General features: G+C 39.1%; 1 protein-coding gene across 1 annotated transcript; it reads right to left on the reverse strand.

Annotated features, from left to right (window-relative positions):
- Positions 1-69: 69 nt before the first annotated feature.
- Positions 70-14,590, reverse strand: LOC148851576 (Sphingomyelin synthetase family protein). Its single transcript, XM_088943407.1, has 4 exons — positions 14,106-14,590; positions 1,946-2,340; positions 747-937; positions 70-634 (listed from the first exon to the last, which is right to left on the reverse strand). Exons 1-4 carry the CDS (start codon positions 14,408-14,410, stop codon positions 239-241), a joined length of 1,287 nt encoding a protein of 428 aa, XP_088799533.1. The 5' UTR covers positions 14,411-14,590; the 3' UTR covers positions 70-238.
- Between the last annotated feature and the right edge of the window lie 1,510 nt (positions 14,591-16,100).

Below are 16,100 nucleotides of genomic sequence, written 5' to 3' on the forward strand. Positions count from 1 at the left end.
GAGGACTAAAACAAAGAATCCCAAGAGTAGAAATCCCTCCTCCCATTTCTTCAAGCCACGAATTCATGATTGTACCAAGCAAACTGCATTAAAATGGAACAACTCCAAGAGAAAAAAAAAATCTGTTTTAACATACAATGATACGTGGTTAATTCTACAAAAAATCAGTCATTGCTTATCCATGTGAAATCTACATTGTTAAATCTTCATAGACGTGGCAGATGCAGATGGTCATTGATCAACCATCGCTTGTCCATGTGAAGGCCAGGATTACAACAGTAAGGGCAAAAGCAATGGTGACACAGGCAAACACCCACATTGCCTGGTCAGTAAAGGTTTGTGACTCTTGACCAGCCAAATCAACCTCTTTGAGAAGCTCCCTCACTTCATCCATGTCTGAGTCTTTTGCAGCCTGGATTAACCGGCCTTGTATCTTCTCAAGCTGGGCGAGTCTATTCCTTGTGGACCTATCCTTGGCTGACCAGATAAAACCTGTCATCTTCCATAGAAGGATGCCAACATAGATGGCCACAACACAGTCCACGCTGTAATGATGTCTTTCCCGTATCTCCCTCTGGGCACTATGCATAACCAGAAGCCATATCAGAGCTGAAGCCCAACCTCCATAGGCTTCCTGTTTAGATTTTGAACATGGTCTAATCAGAAAATTGCAGAAAAATAAGCTTCAACAACGTTTGAGCAATAAAATAATGAAAAAAATAGGGCTAAAAACATTTTGAACACACTGTCCAAGCCATAGCAGTAAGCACTGCAACAAGCATGTGGCCGCTGTATAATAAATCGTTGCATCCACCACCAGCCTTCTTTAGCAAACTGTACCAGGATCCTTCAGAAGCAGTAGGTCGCAAGAAATCAATTAGGAAACTCATCGACCCCCAATCTGGCCTGTAATCACCAATGTAGTCTTCAACAGTGGCTGAAAATAGAAAAAGACAAGGGTCAAATCCACATTGCCGTATCAAACGAAATTTGCCTGTATGCATTAAGTTTCAACAGCATTTTGGTGATCCTGCCCAAATATCCTATACTGTATAACAGCATCTTCTTGAAAGGAATTTCCCTACAAAGAGAGCGAAGATGCTGAGGTGACAACATAATCTGTGTGCGTGTGTGCGTGTGTGAATATAGGTCATAGGTGAATAGGTGATAACATAATCACACAAATAGGATTGACCATGGGTTGATCATTTCTGCCCCCTGGCCCACATTGCCTGGCAGATGATTTTCCATCAGCCCTTGCCTGGCCCTAACTAGCATCAAATCAGACCTGCATCTAATGCAGGCCAGTCTCAGGTGAAGCAAATCCCCAGCCCACTCAGTACGGCTTGTCCCGGAAGTTATGATATATATGTGTACCAAATATAACACACACACACATACACACGATCATCCCTAATAGACCATGATCTTCTGTGTGTGTGTGTGTATATATATATTCTGTAAATTTTATTGTAAAATTAAATTGAAATTTTAAATTTTTAAAGAATATAATTTTATTAAGTTATACAGGTAATCCCGGATGCCCAACCTGGCCCAACCCATGACCATCCCTAATTGACCATGATCTTCCCATGGTCATTTGGTGGCTGAGAAAATGCCATATGCCATATAGCCATGGTATTGATAGTACTTATCTTTCGCGGTCTGAACTAGTAGCTGAGTTTTTTCCCCTCTTTTATAGAATCACACTAAAAAAATAAACATTCCAGAGTTACCAGCTGTGTCCAGTATCCATCATGAACCCTTTTAAATAATAGGATAGAACTAGACATCCTATAATCTCATGTCTAGCACAAATGCCCCTGTTTATACTTTTTCCTTTTCTAATTTAAATGTCCATGACAGCATGTTGCCATGACACTAGCATTTCTCTTCTAACGAATTTGAGAAGAACAAGACAACTGGAATTAAATATAAAACAAACCATAAGCTATGTCCTGTTCAATTAACTGGCGAATGGCATTGGTATTTGAAGCATATGGAACATAATATTTCTGTGCCCAGTAATGAGGATGTGATGGGACCCTAAATCGAGCTGAAGCACACCAAGGCCTGGCAGATGGCAAAATTGTTGAGGTAAATGATATGGCTCGAAGGAGGCGACCAATGGCCATGGTAAACATGTACCTTGCACCTAGCCCAAGGCCAGGAGCTTTAACAGAGTCGAACAACACGGAAAAACCCAGCATCATAAACAACATCAAATAATGGTGTAACCCAATAATATGGGCTCTCAATATCTCAACCACTGCATGAGGAAGCTTCTCATTCAATGCTAAGAGCAGCCACTGGCCTGTGTCAGGAAGAGGAGGTGCTTTGCTGTCAAAATGAACAAGACCCATTCATTATTTCCACTTCTCAACTATCTAGTTAATCTACGAGCTGAACAGTCAAGTAAATTTATGAAAAGAGGGAAAAACAAGATTCAAAGTTTCAAGTGATGGCAAACAGGTAGGGGGTCCCACAACTTTCATATCTGGTGATGGGCTTTGTAAGGTAAAGATAAGATATTTTGGGTGATTAATACTGAAGAACATAGATAGAAAAGCAGGTAGAAAGTTGTCTTGCAAGGAATGATTATGAAGTTAGTTAGCAACAATGAAGTAATTTAAAGAAGAAATTCTGCTATTATAACATACAGCAGAGAGACAGAGGGAGAGAGTGCTGGATACAACTAGAATTCACTAAACTAAATCAACTCATCTAAGTTTCAATTTTCAAATACCATGTTTCAGCCAGAAAAAAGTATCAATTGCCATAATTCCATATATAAACTCACCAGAACTGTTCAGATCTCCCTTCATTGACTCCAAATCCAACAAAAATTGGCCAGCATTGACTTCCAATTGTATCAATGTTAAGGTAAATGCATATATATAACCATAGTAAAAACTCAAATGTGGGCTCTAACTTCATAGGCAACTCTCATAATTCATTACTAATTCCACCAAATCTAAAAATAAAAATAAAAGGACAGATCCAAGATAGACTAAAAAATAGAAAGAAAAATAACTTATCTAATGACATGTCAATATGTCGTATGATTATTTTAAGCGTGTCATAATTCATTACTAATTCCACTGAATCTACAAGAAAAAAAAAAAGACAGTTCCAAGATAGACCCGAAAGTAGAAAGAAAAATAATTTATCTAATGACATGTCATATGCTTTTTCTTTTATTTTTTTGAAGCCAGACATTATTTGGTTTGGATGTCACATAAAGGAAGATTAATCCCCACATACAAACATCTGCAAACATAAAAATTTCCCACCTAAACCACATCTACAATCTCAAAATACAGATACTGATATGGACATGGATATGAGAAACTAGGATAAACTCTTTAATGCCTAAGATTCCTGACAAAGATACGGATCTGAATACTCATGTAGGAGATGCAGGAGAAAGTCCTACTAATTAGCAATGATAGACTAGAAACATGAGAAAGAAAGAATTCACATCTGATAAGTGTGAATGAAATGAAAAAAAAAAAAAAGAGAGAATAATTTCAGATCTGAAATTTAGAAGAAAATAGTTAAGAGAAAGAGAAGAAAGAAGATATCACCCCTTCAAAAGAGAAAAAGAGGTAGAAGAAATACTTGGAGAAAGCTCCAGCAACCACAATTCACTAAAATATAACTTCTATTCACAAAATCAATTCTAGTATCTTAGTTACAATAACATCATTTATAGACTCAACAATAAGTACTTGGATCTAAAAGAAAGCTATTACCAAAGATTGGTCCCAGCTATCCGGGGCCTAGGGAAGGGTGGACATGGGGGTTCTCAAATGGGGACACCTAAAATAATTCTAAGTATCTATTAATAGTCCTACAATTTAATAGACAAAAATAACTCCAAGATAGACAAGGGAATGCAAAGACTATCCTAAATACCTATTGTTAACCGAAAAGAAGTTATTGCTTAGTGTAATGGTAACAACTCAGGCTGACAAGTATGAAAATTTTGGTTCAACTCTGAGAGGCCACTTTGTGCAAATAAGTTCCAAAGTTTAGGTCCATATCTGGTAAAGCTCTCCCAATACCAGATAGCTGGATCAATATTGGGTAATAGCCTTATATTATAAACCTGTCATTTTTCCCCGAAAAATGAATATACACTAATCTTTCAAGTCTCACCACCACCATATTAGGGGTCCAGTGACACTACAACAGCATAAAAAATGATACTACCAAAGGATAGATGCCTCAAGTATGGATATTTCCACTACCACCGTGAACCATATAAAAAAGGTGGTAATCAAAACTATTGTTGCTTTATTGAATAATCAGATTAAAAAGAAAATCAAAATGATGCTGACCCATTTAGAGGAAATTGACACAGACAAGTGAATCAGTGATAATAGGAACTGTAAATGATAGAATTACTTTCCAGGCTTGTTTTAAAATATAGACAAAAATCAAAAGATATTACAAAGTACTATACAAATCAATAGGAATTAAGTACGCAAATTCCTATATAGAGAGTAGCTAGACTTGTGAACAAACCTAGGTTAACTCATGGTTTAAAATGTCCCTAATTTCTCTAATATTTCTATGACATATTTCCATTTCCATGGGTAGCAAAATGAAATTTTACCAAAATCGACATTTCCCCAATAAACACTACCAGCACTATGTGGAATACAAGAGAGTCTCCACAACATATTTCCATTTCCACTTCCATGGGTGGAGACATGAAATTTTACTATAATTGACATATTCCCTGGTAAACACTGCAAATACTATGTGGAGTCCAAGAGATAGTATTATAACAAAAGTTGGTGACAATATTATAGATATGTGAAGTAACAATGTTATTGTCCACCTAACCTACATGATTACCACTTTGAGCTAGCTCAACATTCATTTCAAACATGAAATTAAATATTAGTTTTTTGTTTGTGTAGTAGATTATTTGGTTGATCTATTACAACAATTTACATTTTCTATGAGTTTAAATTTTTCTTTAACTCATTCTATCATGAAACTCTGAATCTGAAGGTTTACAGAGCAACTTCAGATGTATTTTTTTGTCTACAACCTTAGTTTCTTAGCTTTATTTAAAGATTTAGAACAAGATAATAATTTAAAAAGGTGTGCCTATGCTTCTTTTATCATTTCATAAAATATCATTCTATATTTTGCATAGTTTACAATGTTTCCACCATGTCTACAATTTTTACAATATTTCCATACGATATTTCCGACATGTTTCTTATATTTGGATGATAAACATTTCCACCAACATTGGCATTTTAAAACTTGGGTTAACTGGGCCTTTTATTAAAACTAGTTGATGTAGTACTTGAATCATTGGAGGGACAGCTGATGAGGAAAAAGGCCAACCATAGTATTATGGCAGTTTGAAGATAACTATGTTTTTTTTATTCTACCTTTTTCTTACTGAGGCAATGCTGTCATTATGAGCCATGATCTTAGATCCAACTGAACCAAACCATCCTATTTTTGGTTCACTTATCCGGTCCAGGTATTAAAATATTGGTATTACCACGTGAAAACTGGTACAATTAGTCATGTCTTGACAAAAACTAAAATAAATAACAAGTCCCCAATCCTCCAAATGGCTAGGCTATTACATTTAATTAAGGAATTTCTCATTGTCTAATTGGGTAATTCTTATTTTTGCATAATGATTTTAGATTTAATAAGGTATCTAATAGTTAATGAGGATATATCTACGATGAGGTAGTTAATAGTCTTTAGCACCTGGTCTTTGTTTGGTAACGTCTCACTGTGCTGAGGAAGAGCCGTATATTGTTGTCGCTGAACACATTTTGAACTCTGGGGGTGGAAACTCTTAACTCACCATCAGAAGCTACATCTCAAAATCTCCTTGCCGAACAGGTTTTTTGTAAGGGATCCCTCGAGACTTCTCAAAAGCAATACAGGGACACAGTGGGGAGGCATAAACAGGTGGGTAAGAGTTGTGATCTCTGTTTAACAGAGGTGACGGAAAGGCTAACTAATCAGAATTGAGCCTAGGAACCAGATGGAACACGCATTCCTTATCAGGGCCACTGTTTCTGTATCCAACTCCAGCACTCCCAATCTTCCCCACCACAACCCAGGTAACCGTGTCCTTTCGTTTTGTGATACTAACTGTTGCTTTTTGACTTCCGTGCCAAATACAGATCCCAACCCAGAAGCTGCGGCCCTTGAAGGAGGGGATGGGGTGAGAGAAAATAGAAGCAACAGGGAGGGTCAGGAGAGAGAAGTAGGGAATGAAGGAGAAACAGAAAAAAAAAAAAAAAAGAATCCTAGAAATCCTAGAGTGTCTGTTAAATGAAGCAGTGGTGGAAAATAATCAAAAGGGAGGGTCAGAGGGAGTTAGAGTAGAGGGTTCTGAGGAAGAAGGAGATAGAAGGGGGGAGACAACAACAGGGGAGGGAAGTAGAAATTCAAGTGTAAGAGATTAATTAGTGAGGATTCTGTGGCGGGTTTTGTACAGAAACTGGGGTGCAAATTGAAAGATCCAGATTCTCTCAATGTACTTTTGAAAACAAAGAAAGAAGAAGCAAAATCTAAAAGGAGAAGAGTGAGTGAGGCTGAAAGGCTACTAAAGGAGGTGGGAGGAGATAGAAGTTTGAAGGTTAAAGGAGAAAGAAGGAAGAGGAATAACTGAGGGCAGGAGGGTCTAAGGGGAAAGAAGATAGTTAGATAAGGATCTTAAGCTGGAATGTCAGAGGTTTGGGAAGTGCTAGGAAGAGAGCAGTAATAAAAGAGGCCATCAAGAAAACAGACCCAGATGTGGTACTTTTGCAGGAGACCAAGAGAGCAGATTTTGACATTAGGTGGGCAAGGAGTGTCTGGAGAGGCAGGGGGATTAGCTGGGCGGCTCTGCCTTCTTGGGGGTCTGTGGGGGCTGCTGCCACAATGTGGAAGAATGAAGTACTCATAGGTCAGGAAGAGTTAATAGGCCAATTTTCAATTTCCTTGAAGTTTAAACAAGTGGAGGATGGGTTTGAATGAGTGCTTACCAATGTATATGGTCCAAATGATTACAGAGAGAGAAGGAAGTTGTGGGAAGAACTGGCCAATATAAGGGGACTATGGGAAGGGCCTTAGTGTCTTGGAGGTGACTTTAATGTTATAAGATTCCTGGAAGAGATAAATAGTCCGAGGCGGAGATCGACCTTGAGTATGAGGAAATTCAATCAATTTGTGGATGTTTACGAGCTTAAAGAGATCCCACTATCACACAGCTGTTTTACTTGGTCCAATCTCCAAGTGAACCGATTTTCTCTAAGCTGGATAGATTTCTCTTCTCAAATGATTGGGAAGAACATTGGGGGAATCTAAACTCTAGAAAATATCCAAGGGTGACTTCAGACCATTGGCCTATTGTAATCTGTAGGGAGGAAGTGAGAAGTGTTGGTCCTGCTCCCTTTAGGTTTGAAAACATGTGGCTAGGACACCCGGGGTTCATAAAGAAAGTCAAAGAGTGGTGGCTAGAAAGCAATCCAACAATGAAATGGAGTTGAATGAGGTTTCATAAGAAACTCCAATATCTGAAAGGCAAAATCAAGGAATGGAATCTGTTAGAGTTTGGGAGATTAGAGGAAAGAAAACGAATAGTGACTACACAAATTGAGGACCTAGATGGTAAAGAAGAAAGGTAAGATGGAATTTGCATAAACAATTAGAGGATTATCTTCTTCAGGAGGAAATAAGTTGGGGACAAAAATCAAGGTGTAAATGGCTGAAGGAGGGGAATAGGAATACCAAACTTTTTCATGTGATGGCAAGTAGAAAAAGAAGGAATTTTGTATCAAGTCTGGAGATTGAAGGGGTTACAATATCCACCCAAAGAGAAATTGTAGGGGCTTTTGCAAATCACTTTAAGTCTATCTTTAGAAAACCCCTAAATAATAGGGTGTCGATTGAGGGTATGAAATGGCCAACTTTGTAGATAGAGGATAGGGATTGGTTGGAAAAGAAATTTGAAGTGGAAGAGATAAGGGAGGCAGTGTTCTCTATGGATAGATCAAAGGCACCAGGCCTAGATGGTTTTACAATGGCTTTTTATCAAGATTGCTAGGAGATATTAAAGGAAGATCTATGGACTGTGTTTGATGAATTCCACTCTAGAGGGATGATCAACCCAAGGCTGAACTCCACTTTTATTGCAGTGGCTCCTAAGAAGAGGAATGCATGTCACCCAAAGGATTTCAGGCCGATCAGCCTAGTCAACAGCCTTTATAAGATTATCACCAAGGTACTGTCCATCAGAATAAGGAAAGTGCTCCCAACAATTATAGCAGATGATCAAGAAGCCTTTGTGAAGGGGAGACAGATAACAGATTAGATTCTGATAGCAAATGAGAGCTTAGAAGAGTTTAAGAGATCCAAGAAAAAAGGGTTGATTTGTAAACTGGATTTGGAAAAGGCTTATGGTTTGGTGGATTGCTCTTTCTTGATGGAGGTGATGACCAATTTTGGTTTTGGGGATAATTGGTGCAGATGGGTCTTGGGTTGTATCAGGAACTGCCATTACTCCATACTGGTAAATGGGACAGTGGTCGATTTCTTCCCAGCCTTGAGAGGGATTAGGCAAAGAGACCCCCTCTCTCCCTTCTTATTTACTTTGGTAGTTGAAGTTCTGGGGAGACTAATTTATAGAGTAGATTCCAAGGGCTTAATCAGAGATTGGAGAGTTGGGAGGGAGCTTGTGCCACTCACACATTTGCAATTTGCAGATGACACCATACTCTTTTGTGAAGCAGGGGACCCTAACAGGATTAGAAATTTGAAGCTCACTATACGACTTTTTGAGCAAATGTCAAACCTTAAGGTGAATTTTGAGAAGAGTTGTATAGTTGGGGTAAATATGGGCGAGGGGGAGATCTCTAAGGCTGCAAACATCTTAGAATGTGCAATAGCAAACTGGCCCCTTAATTACCTTGGTTTGAAAAGAAATTAACAACTTGGAAGAAAAACCTTGTCTCTTGGAGGGAGAACCACTCTAATAAGGTCTACTTTAGCTAACCTTCCTGTTTACTTTTTGTCAATCTTCAAGATTTCGATAAAGGTGGCTAGTAGATTAGAGAAACTAATGAGAGACTTTCTCTGGGAGCCAGGGGAGGAGAAGAAGGACCATAGGGTGGGGGTGGGAGATGGTTTGTAGGAGTAAGAGGGAGGGAGGTTTGGGTATCAAGAATTTAAGGAATAGGAACTTGGCTCTTTTGGGGAAATGGCTTTGGAGGTTCTCATTGGATAAGGACAAACTTTGGGTGAAGATAGTGAAAAGTATTCATGGGGTTGCAGCAAATGGATGGGGACTCTAGGATTCTGGCAAGGAGTACAAGAGCATCTCCTTGGAAAGCTATTCAAGCTATTCTACCTTTGTTCTCTCCATGGATCAGGTATGACTTGCACTCAGGCAATCTCATTAATTTTTGGGAACATGTTTGGATTGGGGACTCCTCTCTAAAAGACCAATTCCCAAGCCTTTTTGCCCTTTCCACTTTTAAAAATGAACTAGTGTCTTCATTCATTGTTCCTTCTAATTCTATTTCTGGGGTCGGCTGGAACTTGGGCCTACGAAGAGATATCAAGGACACAGAGCTTGATGGTATCTCATCACTGTTATCCATTCTTGAAGGGGTGTTCCTAGATTCAACAAGGGCAGATAGTAGAATTTGGACTCTCACCCCCTCTAGTTCTTTCACTTGTGCCTCTTTCTTTAGCGCTCTCACACATTCTTCTTCTACGGGCTTGTCTTTCCCTGTTAAAGAGGTGTGGTGTACTGTTGGGAAGCCTTTCTAGAAAGAGTTAACATAGCAGATTTACTTCAAAGAAAAAGACCCAATAGTTGTTTTTGTCCTCACTGGTGTGTCCTCTGTAAAGCTGATGGTGAGTCTGGATATCACTTACTAATCTCCTGTCAGTTCACTGACATCATTTGGGAGTGGTGTACTTCTTTGTTTGAGTGCAGGTGGACCCCCCTCCCCCCCCCCCCCCTTCAAATGTGCAAAGCCTATTCACATGTATGCCGTTTTGGCCAACAAAAAGGGCCAAGTTTATGTGGAGGTGTATGAGGGTTGTAGTCTGTTGGACTATTTGGGAGGAGAGAAATTCATGAATATTTACAGATAAGGAGAGAAGTTTGGAAGAGGTCATCCACATTAGGGTTATACACTAGCTGAAAACCTTGGCTCTGTTCACAGAATTCTCAGTTGATGAACTGCAAAGAAAGTGAAAGGTGATAGCAAAACTTGTTCCAATGAGGAAGGCCTCAAATGTTTGTTGGATCCCCCCACCCCATGACTTTGTTAAACTGAACTTTGACGGCAGCAGCTTGGGCAATCCAGGGCCATCCGGAATAGGAGTAACAAGAGATGAACAAGGGAAGCAGTTAGCTATGTATTCTGGACCAGTTGGGGTGGGAGATTCTTTGAGAGCTGAGATTCTTGCAGCTCTTAAAGGGGTACAAAGAATCAAAGATATGCAAATTAACAAGTTGACCATAGAAGGATATTCTGAAGTGGTGGTAAACTGGCTGAAAAATGATAGTCTTAGACTTTGGAATTACAGTAGTGAAAAGAGGAAATTCAAGTGGCTGACTAAGGACATGGAAATCCAATACAAATGGGTAAAAAGAAGTGTGAACTCTTTGGCAAATGGTCTAGCTAGACAAGGGGTGAACAAACATTCTATTTTTTGGGCTGTCTTGTAATTTTTGTTCCTTTGATGCTTAATGGTTGTTCTTGGGAGCTAAGATTGTTTAGCCCCTTGCCCTGTAATTTTCTCATATTTTTAATATTAATTCAATCCACAATTATTGATCAAAAAATAAATAAATAAGGAAGGTGATTTCCTCAAAGAACTAGAAGTTGATGGGAAATTTTTTGCCTTGGTTGTTTTTCCTATTTCTTTTGGATAACAACTTTTAAAGAAAATGTTATTAATGAGGTCTGATCAGATAGACTCCTTCCCTAGTAAATCTGTTTGAGGGATTGCCCCCTCGAAAATCAAATTTTTCTCGTGGGTTGCTGCAGGAGAAAAATGCCTAAGGAAATGCTGATTAGAAAAGGCATGATCCTACCTGATACCCACAGTCCTTATGCAACGGGAAAATTGAGACATCCAATCATTTGTTTCTCTATTGCAGGTTTTCTTTCAGAATCTGGTCACATTTCTTCAAAGTGTTCTCATATCAAAGCTGCATGCTCAGATCATTTAAATCTCTTTCCAGAAAGCTGGCATGTAGGAGAAATGAGAAAGAAGGATCGAATTCTATGGTCTACCAAACCACGGCTGAGCACTAACATACACTTCAAAGAGAACTTTTTTTGGGTCTTCTTCTTTTTGGCTGAGAATTTTTTTTTCGGGGATTTTAAGGATGTTCATACATACAAAAACCATTTGTACACCCAATACACTTATATATCTTTTCTTCTATAAATACATTTTATATTACCTTTTCAAAAAGATAATGTCATTAATGTGCAAGACAAAATAGAGTCCCTAATTCAAGTGGCTAGAATAGAAAAGGCAATGAAACAACAGAAGTTAAAGAATACAACTGAGAAAACCCAAAAACAAAGTATATAGACCTCCCCGCACTACCCCTAGCTAGAGAATCAGCAAGGTCATTAATTGATCTACAATGTACATAACAAACTGTTCAGCATGCAAGACAAAGCGTTTGCTTCTCTTAAGATATGTCTTGGCAACATCCCACTAACGATCACTTGGCATCCTCCTGAAATCAAGTCATTCCATCCTGAAATTTTTAATTCTTGTAGTGGAATGAACTATAGATGATATTGCCCAGGGAATTACTGAAAGCACCCTTACCTGAAGGATTGCAAATTTCCAAGAGCACAATTATCAAAGTTGAATTTTACTTTTCCTTCAGCTGGTGCTGTCCAAGATTGCAATACCAGCCTTACAAGGGAAGCATTACTAGCCACCACATGCCAACTGAAATTTCCCTGGTTGACTTTCAACTTCTTCTCTCTTCTTCCCTCTACCAGCCTCATCCATCTTCCAATGCCCCAAATTTTTCTTCCCTGAAATTTCCCTGGTTGAACCTACTCTTGCTTCTTTTTCAATGCACCTTCCACAGATTGTGAACATTCATGCATGATCTACAACTTGGTCACTCCTGTTGAAGGGAGAAAAGAGAAGGATATGAAAGCTAACCTACTGCAAGGAATTCTTGAATTCTGAATCTCAACATGGAACCAAACTATTGTGCTCTCTAAACAAGTCTAAGCTCTAAAGAAAGAGAAAAGGAACCCAATCAAATAACTGACAATGCCCCAGACCTTCCTTCTATATCATTCTTTCCAGTTGGAATATCACTTTTTTTGTATGAGTTAAGCATCTCTACTTTTCAGCAATGTATGTCCACTCAACCTCTTAACTTCACTCTGGGAAATCATGGAAATCAGTATATGACTTATCTGATATTCTAAGTTCAGTTTATTTGGGTGGTTTCACCATCAACTTAGTCAACAGCTTGCATACTCATTGGTATCTCCTCCTACCAAAAGTAGTTCCTTTGCTCCTGTAGATTAACATCCTATACTTTTTTAGTATTTTTATGCTTTATGCTAAAATAACATGTCATGAAAACCTGAGGGTGTTAATATATGGCTTGCAAGTTGGCCAACACAATATAGTTGATGTATACCACAATAAAATATGAATTCATCACACCAAAGTATTGTGTATAACAGAGTTTTAATTTGTAAAACTAGAGTTCCTTTTCTTTGGTAGATCTTCAACCTTCAGAAGTCAATGGAACCCTAGTTTTACAGCTTGTTATTGCTGAAGTAAACTCCAATCAAGACCCACAATGACCAAAGTTGGTCCGTTAGTAGCTGGGAATGGCAGGATAGTTCCAACAAAAAGGGCAAGAATCTGAAAATAAGTGTTGAAAAGTTTGCAAACCATTTCCTTCTGTATTTAATTAACCTGGACCTAATTAAAAATCAAAAATGATAATACTACAGTTTCAGCTTATTATTATTTTTTGTCAAACAGTTTCAGTTTATTATTCTCCCATGTTTTTCTCATAAGCACAACCAGAAATATGTTCTGATAGCCAGAGGATGGTAAGGAAGTTTTCGAAATACCAGAATCTGATTTCTCTTCAGTGCAAAAATAAAGAATATTAATGCCAGATATTTTCAATAAAGGCAGACCAAATTAATATACTAGAGCTTTTGACAACAAAGTTATCACCAAAAAAGGAATGACTTCCTCTTACGAAAGGGTACATTATCAATGGTTTTGTATTTTTTTTTTCCTTTTATAACAAATTCCAACCAAAATGAATTATTTGCATTTTTGAATATCAAGTTCCACAGGATGTTAGGTGGAAGCAATCTCAACTGTGGTAAGTATAACTGCACAAGTATTCTCAAAAAGATCACTCAGCCTCATTCCACAATGGCCACTTGGAAATTGATCATCCGCATCCTTATTCATCAATTGTTATAGGACATTTATAAGGATACAATTTCCAAATATGCAAACTATTAAGATACTTTCTCAAATAAGTTCACCCAAACCTACTAAGATGCACAATAATAAAAACAAAAGGAAAAAAAGCCCCATAATTACGATGAGATCTAGGGACGTATCAGGTTTTCTACCAAAGATCTGATGCATTTCACATAAACCATAGATCATCCTTTAGTGCAAGGGCTACTTCAACTACAACTTCTAGTAGTTACGACCTAATCCGATCCAAGTCAATACCAAGAAGGAGAAAAAAAGAAATAAAAATGATTTTTTGGAAAAAAAAAAAGAATAAAATGACTAACGAGTGCAATAGCTAAACACAAAAAAGAAGGCTACCAAAAAGAAATTTTGAACCCTCTTTTCAAATTGTTGGTACCACTCTCAGATCCAAGCGCAACCCCGTCCATTTATATAAAACATACAAAATCAACAAGAACCCAGATCATTAAAGAATAAAACGCGTTCCGGCTTAACCCATTACCCGTATTCTCGTTAGATGATTTCATGTTCAGCTCAAAAAATATATAAAAAAAAATAAAAATAAAAAAAGAAGAAGACAAAAATGGGTTCTAACAGTTTTTTACCTATGCCAATCGAGACCCAGAACGGAAGTGACAGACCGAACAGAAAGGGCTTCCACAAGAAGAGCACCAAGCATGAAGACCATGGAAGCAATAAAAGGGATAACGGCGCGGAACTCAGAAGACCAGTGCCTGTAAAAAGGAACACGAGTCACAGCGGCCAAGGCGAGCACAACCCAGAGCGTTGGCTGCAAGCGAGAGTGCCACGATGGGGATAAGTGTCTCAGGTAGTCCACACCAACGTAAGAGATGGCGGCCAAGCCCAGGCCACCTTTCTTCACCATTGCTGCCGCCCATGGTAGAAGCATCCTGGGACTAGCTCCCTCTCCCAGCTGTGCTGCAACGAGCTAATCTCCCTTAACAAATTCCAGACTCCAATAGTGTGTAAGTTGCAGTGCAATTAAAGGGAGAGATCGGCTTCAGTCTGTGCAATTAAGGGAAATCAACCAAAATCGAGTAAAACATGCGACAGAGGACCTGTTTAGACTTCGGACTTCAGAGCTTGTCATTAATTCATTTGGGCCATTACTTGACACGCGTCATAGATCCAAAGTGTTCCGGTTCACCATTTTGATGGGATTGGCATGATCATATCATTAACCGTATATGGCACGTTAGTTTGGGTAAATTGAAGATTAGTACCAGATCTAGTGTGCTTTGGTACCCGAATTTCAAAATATATCAATCTATATCTGAATTTCCAATACTTTTCAATTTAATTCTTGCAATTAGGAGTCTGTAAATTATATTCTTAATTTAAAACTTTTAAAAATATCAAAATTATCATTCGAAATAAAACATTATTCATCTTACTCAAGAATCAAAATTGAATTAAACTAGGAACTCCACCCACCGATAAGGGGACGATGAATTGCCCAATACAGATAGTAGGAAGTTGGGGCTGCTCCCTATAAGCGTTTTGGTTGGCACCGCGTTTGGTATTGCTAGAGGAAGCCATGAATGTTGAATTTTCAGAAAAGGAAACTATAAAAGCTTAGAGGAAGGTTTCTTGAAGCGTTTCCCAACAGACGGCGCCAAATGATGCAGCACGATCCGGGCACTCCTAACTGGCAACAGACGGCACCTGAGAAGAAGAAGGTGAAGGATTCCCGGGGGATTTGCCCGGTGGGAATACTCCGAAGCTTAAGTTAGAACGTTGGGGGAGAAAGTAAAGAGCGTAAAGCGGCTAAGAGTGTAGGTCGCACTAGATCACTGAGTTCTCAATATTAGCTCGAGAGCAAGTAAATTTCAAATAGGATCTCAAATGTTCGAGAGAGCCCTTCCCTTCAACTAGGGAACTCTTATATAGGCATTCTTGTCAAATCAGGCATAACCGCCACTAGGCTCCTGTCATAGCCGTTACCTGCCAGGGCTACGCAGGTGACCGTTGCAGGGTACTATCCGATTGGATGGATGACACGTCCCGGGAGGACAAGCACGCCACCATCTATCGAGAGACATGGGTACAGTTTGTCGAGAGACATGGGTACAGTCAGTCAAGAGACGTGGTGCAGTCTGATGTGTATGGTCTCGTCAGATAGAAGCTTCTTGAGAGCTCGCATCGCTTAGTCATGAGCTACCCTGTTGCACAACGAGCTATCTTGTCGCGAGCTACTTTGTAGCGAGCTCCCAGGGGTACTTCGAGGTGACCCTCACCGAGATTGTCTTTGGGGCAGTCTTTCTGCCTAAGTGTCGGAGTGAGCTGGTTATCCTAGCTCGCGAGCTGGGATAGCTTTGTCTTTGAGTATTCCCTTTCAGTAGCTCGGGGGACCTCAAGATTGCGTTGTAAAGAGCTCCCCCTATAGCGAGCTATGGCGTAGCGAGTTGTTCTGCAGGCTTGTTACTTAGTCGCGGTCAGGCTACAGTGTCGAGCTGTTGCTCGTGCTGATTCATGTCCACATGTCATCGTCTCAAGGGGTCGGGTCAAATCATCCTCCATCAATTGCCCCCACTCCTCGGGCTACGAGTGCTATCTTAGCATGAGGAGTTCATGAAGTG

The sequence above is a fragment of the Nelumbo lutea genome, chromosome 5 (assembly GCF_056320005.1).
Source record: "Nelumbo lutea isolate HS-2025 chromosome 5, American lotus-T2T, whole genome shotgun sequence".
NCBI classification, from domain to species: Eukaryota; Viridiplantae; Streptophyta; class Magnoliopsida; order Proteales; family Nelumbonaceae; genus Nelumbo; species Nelumbo lutea.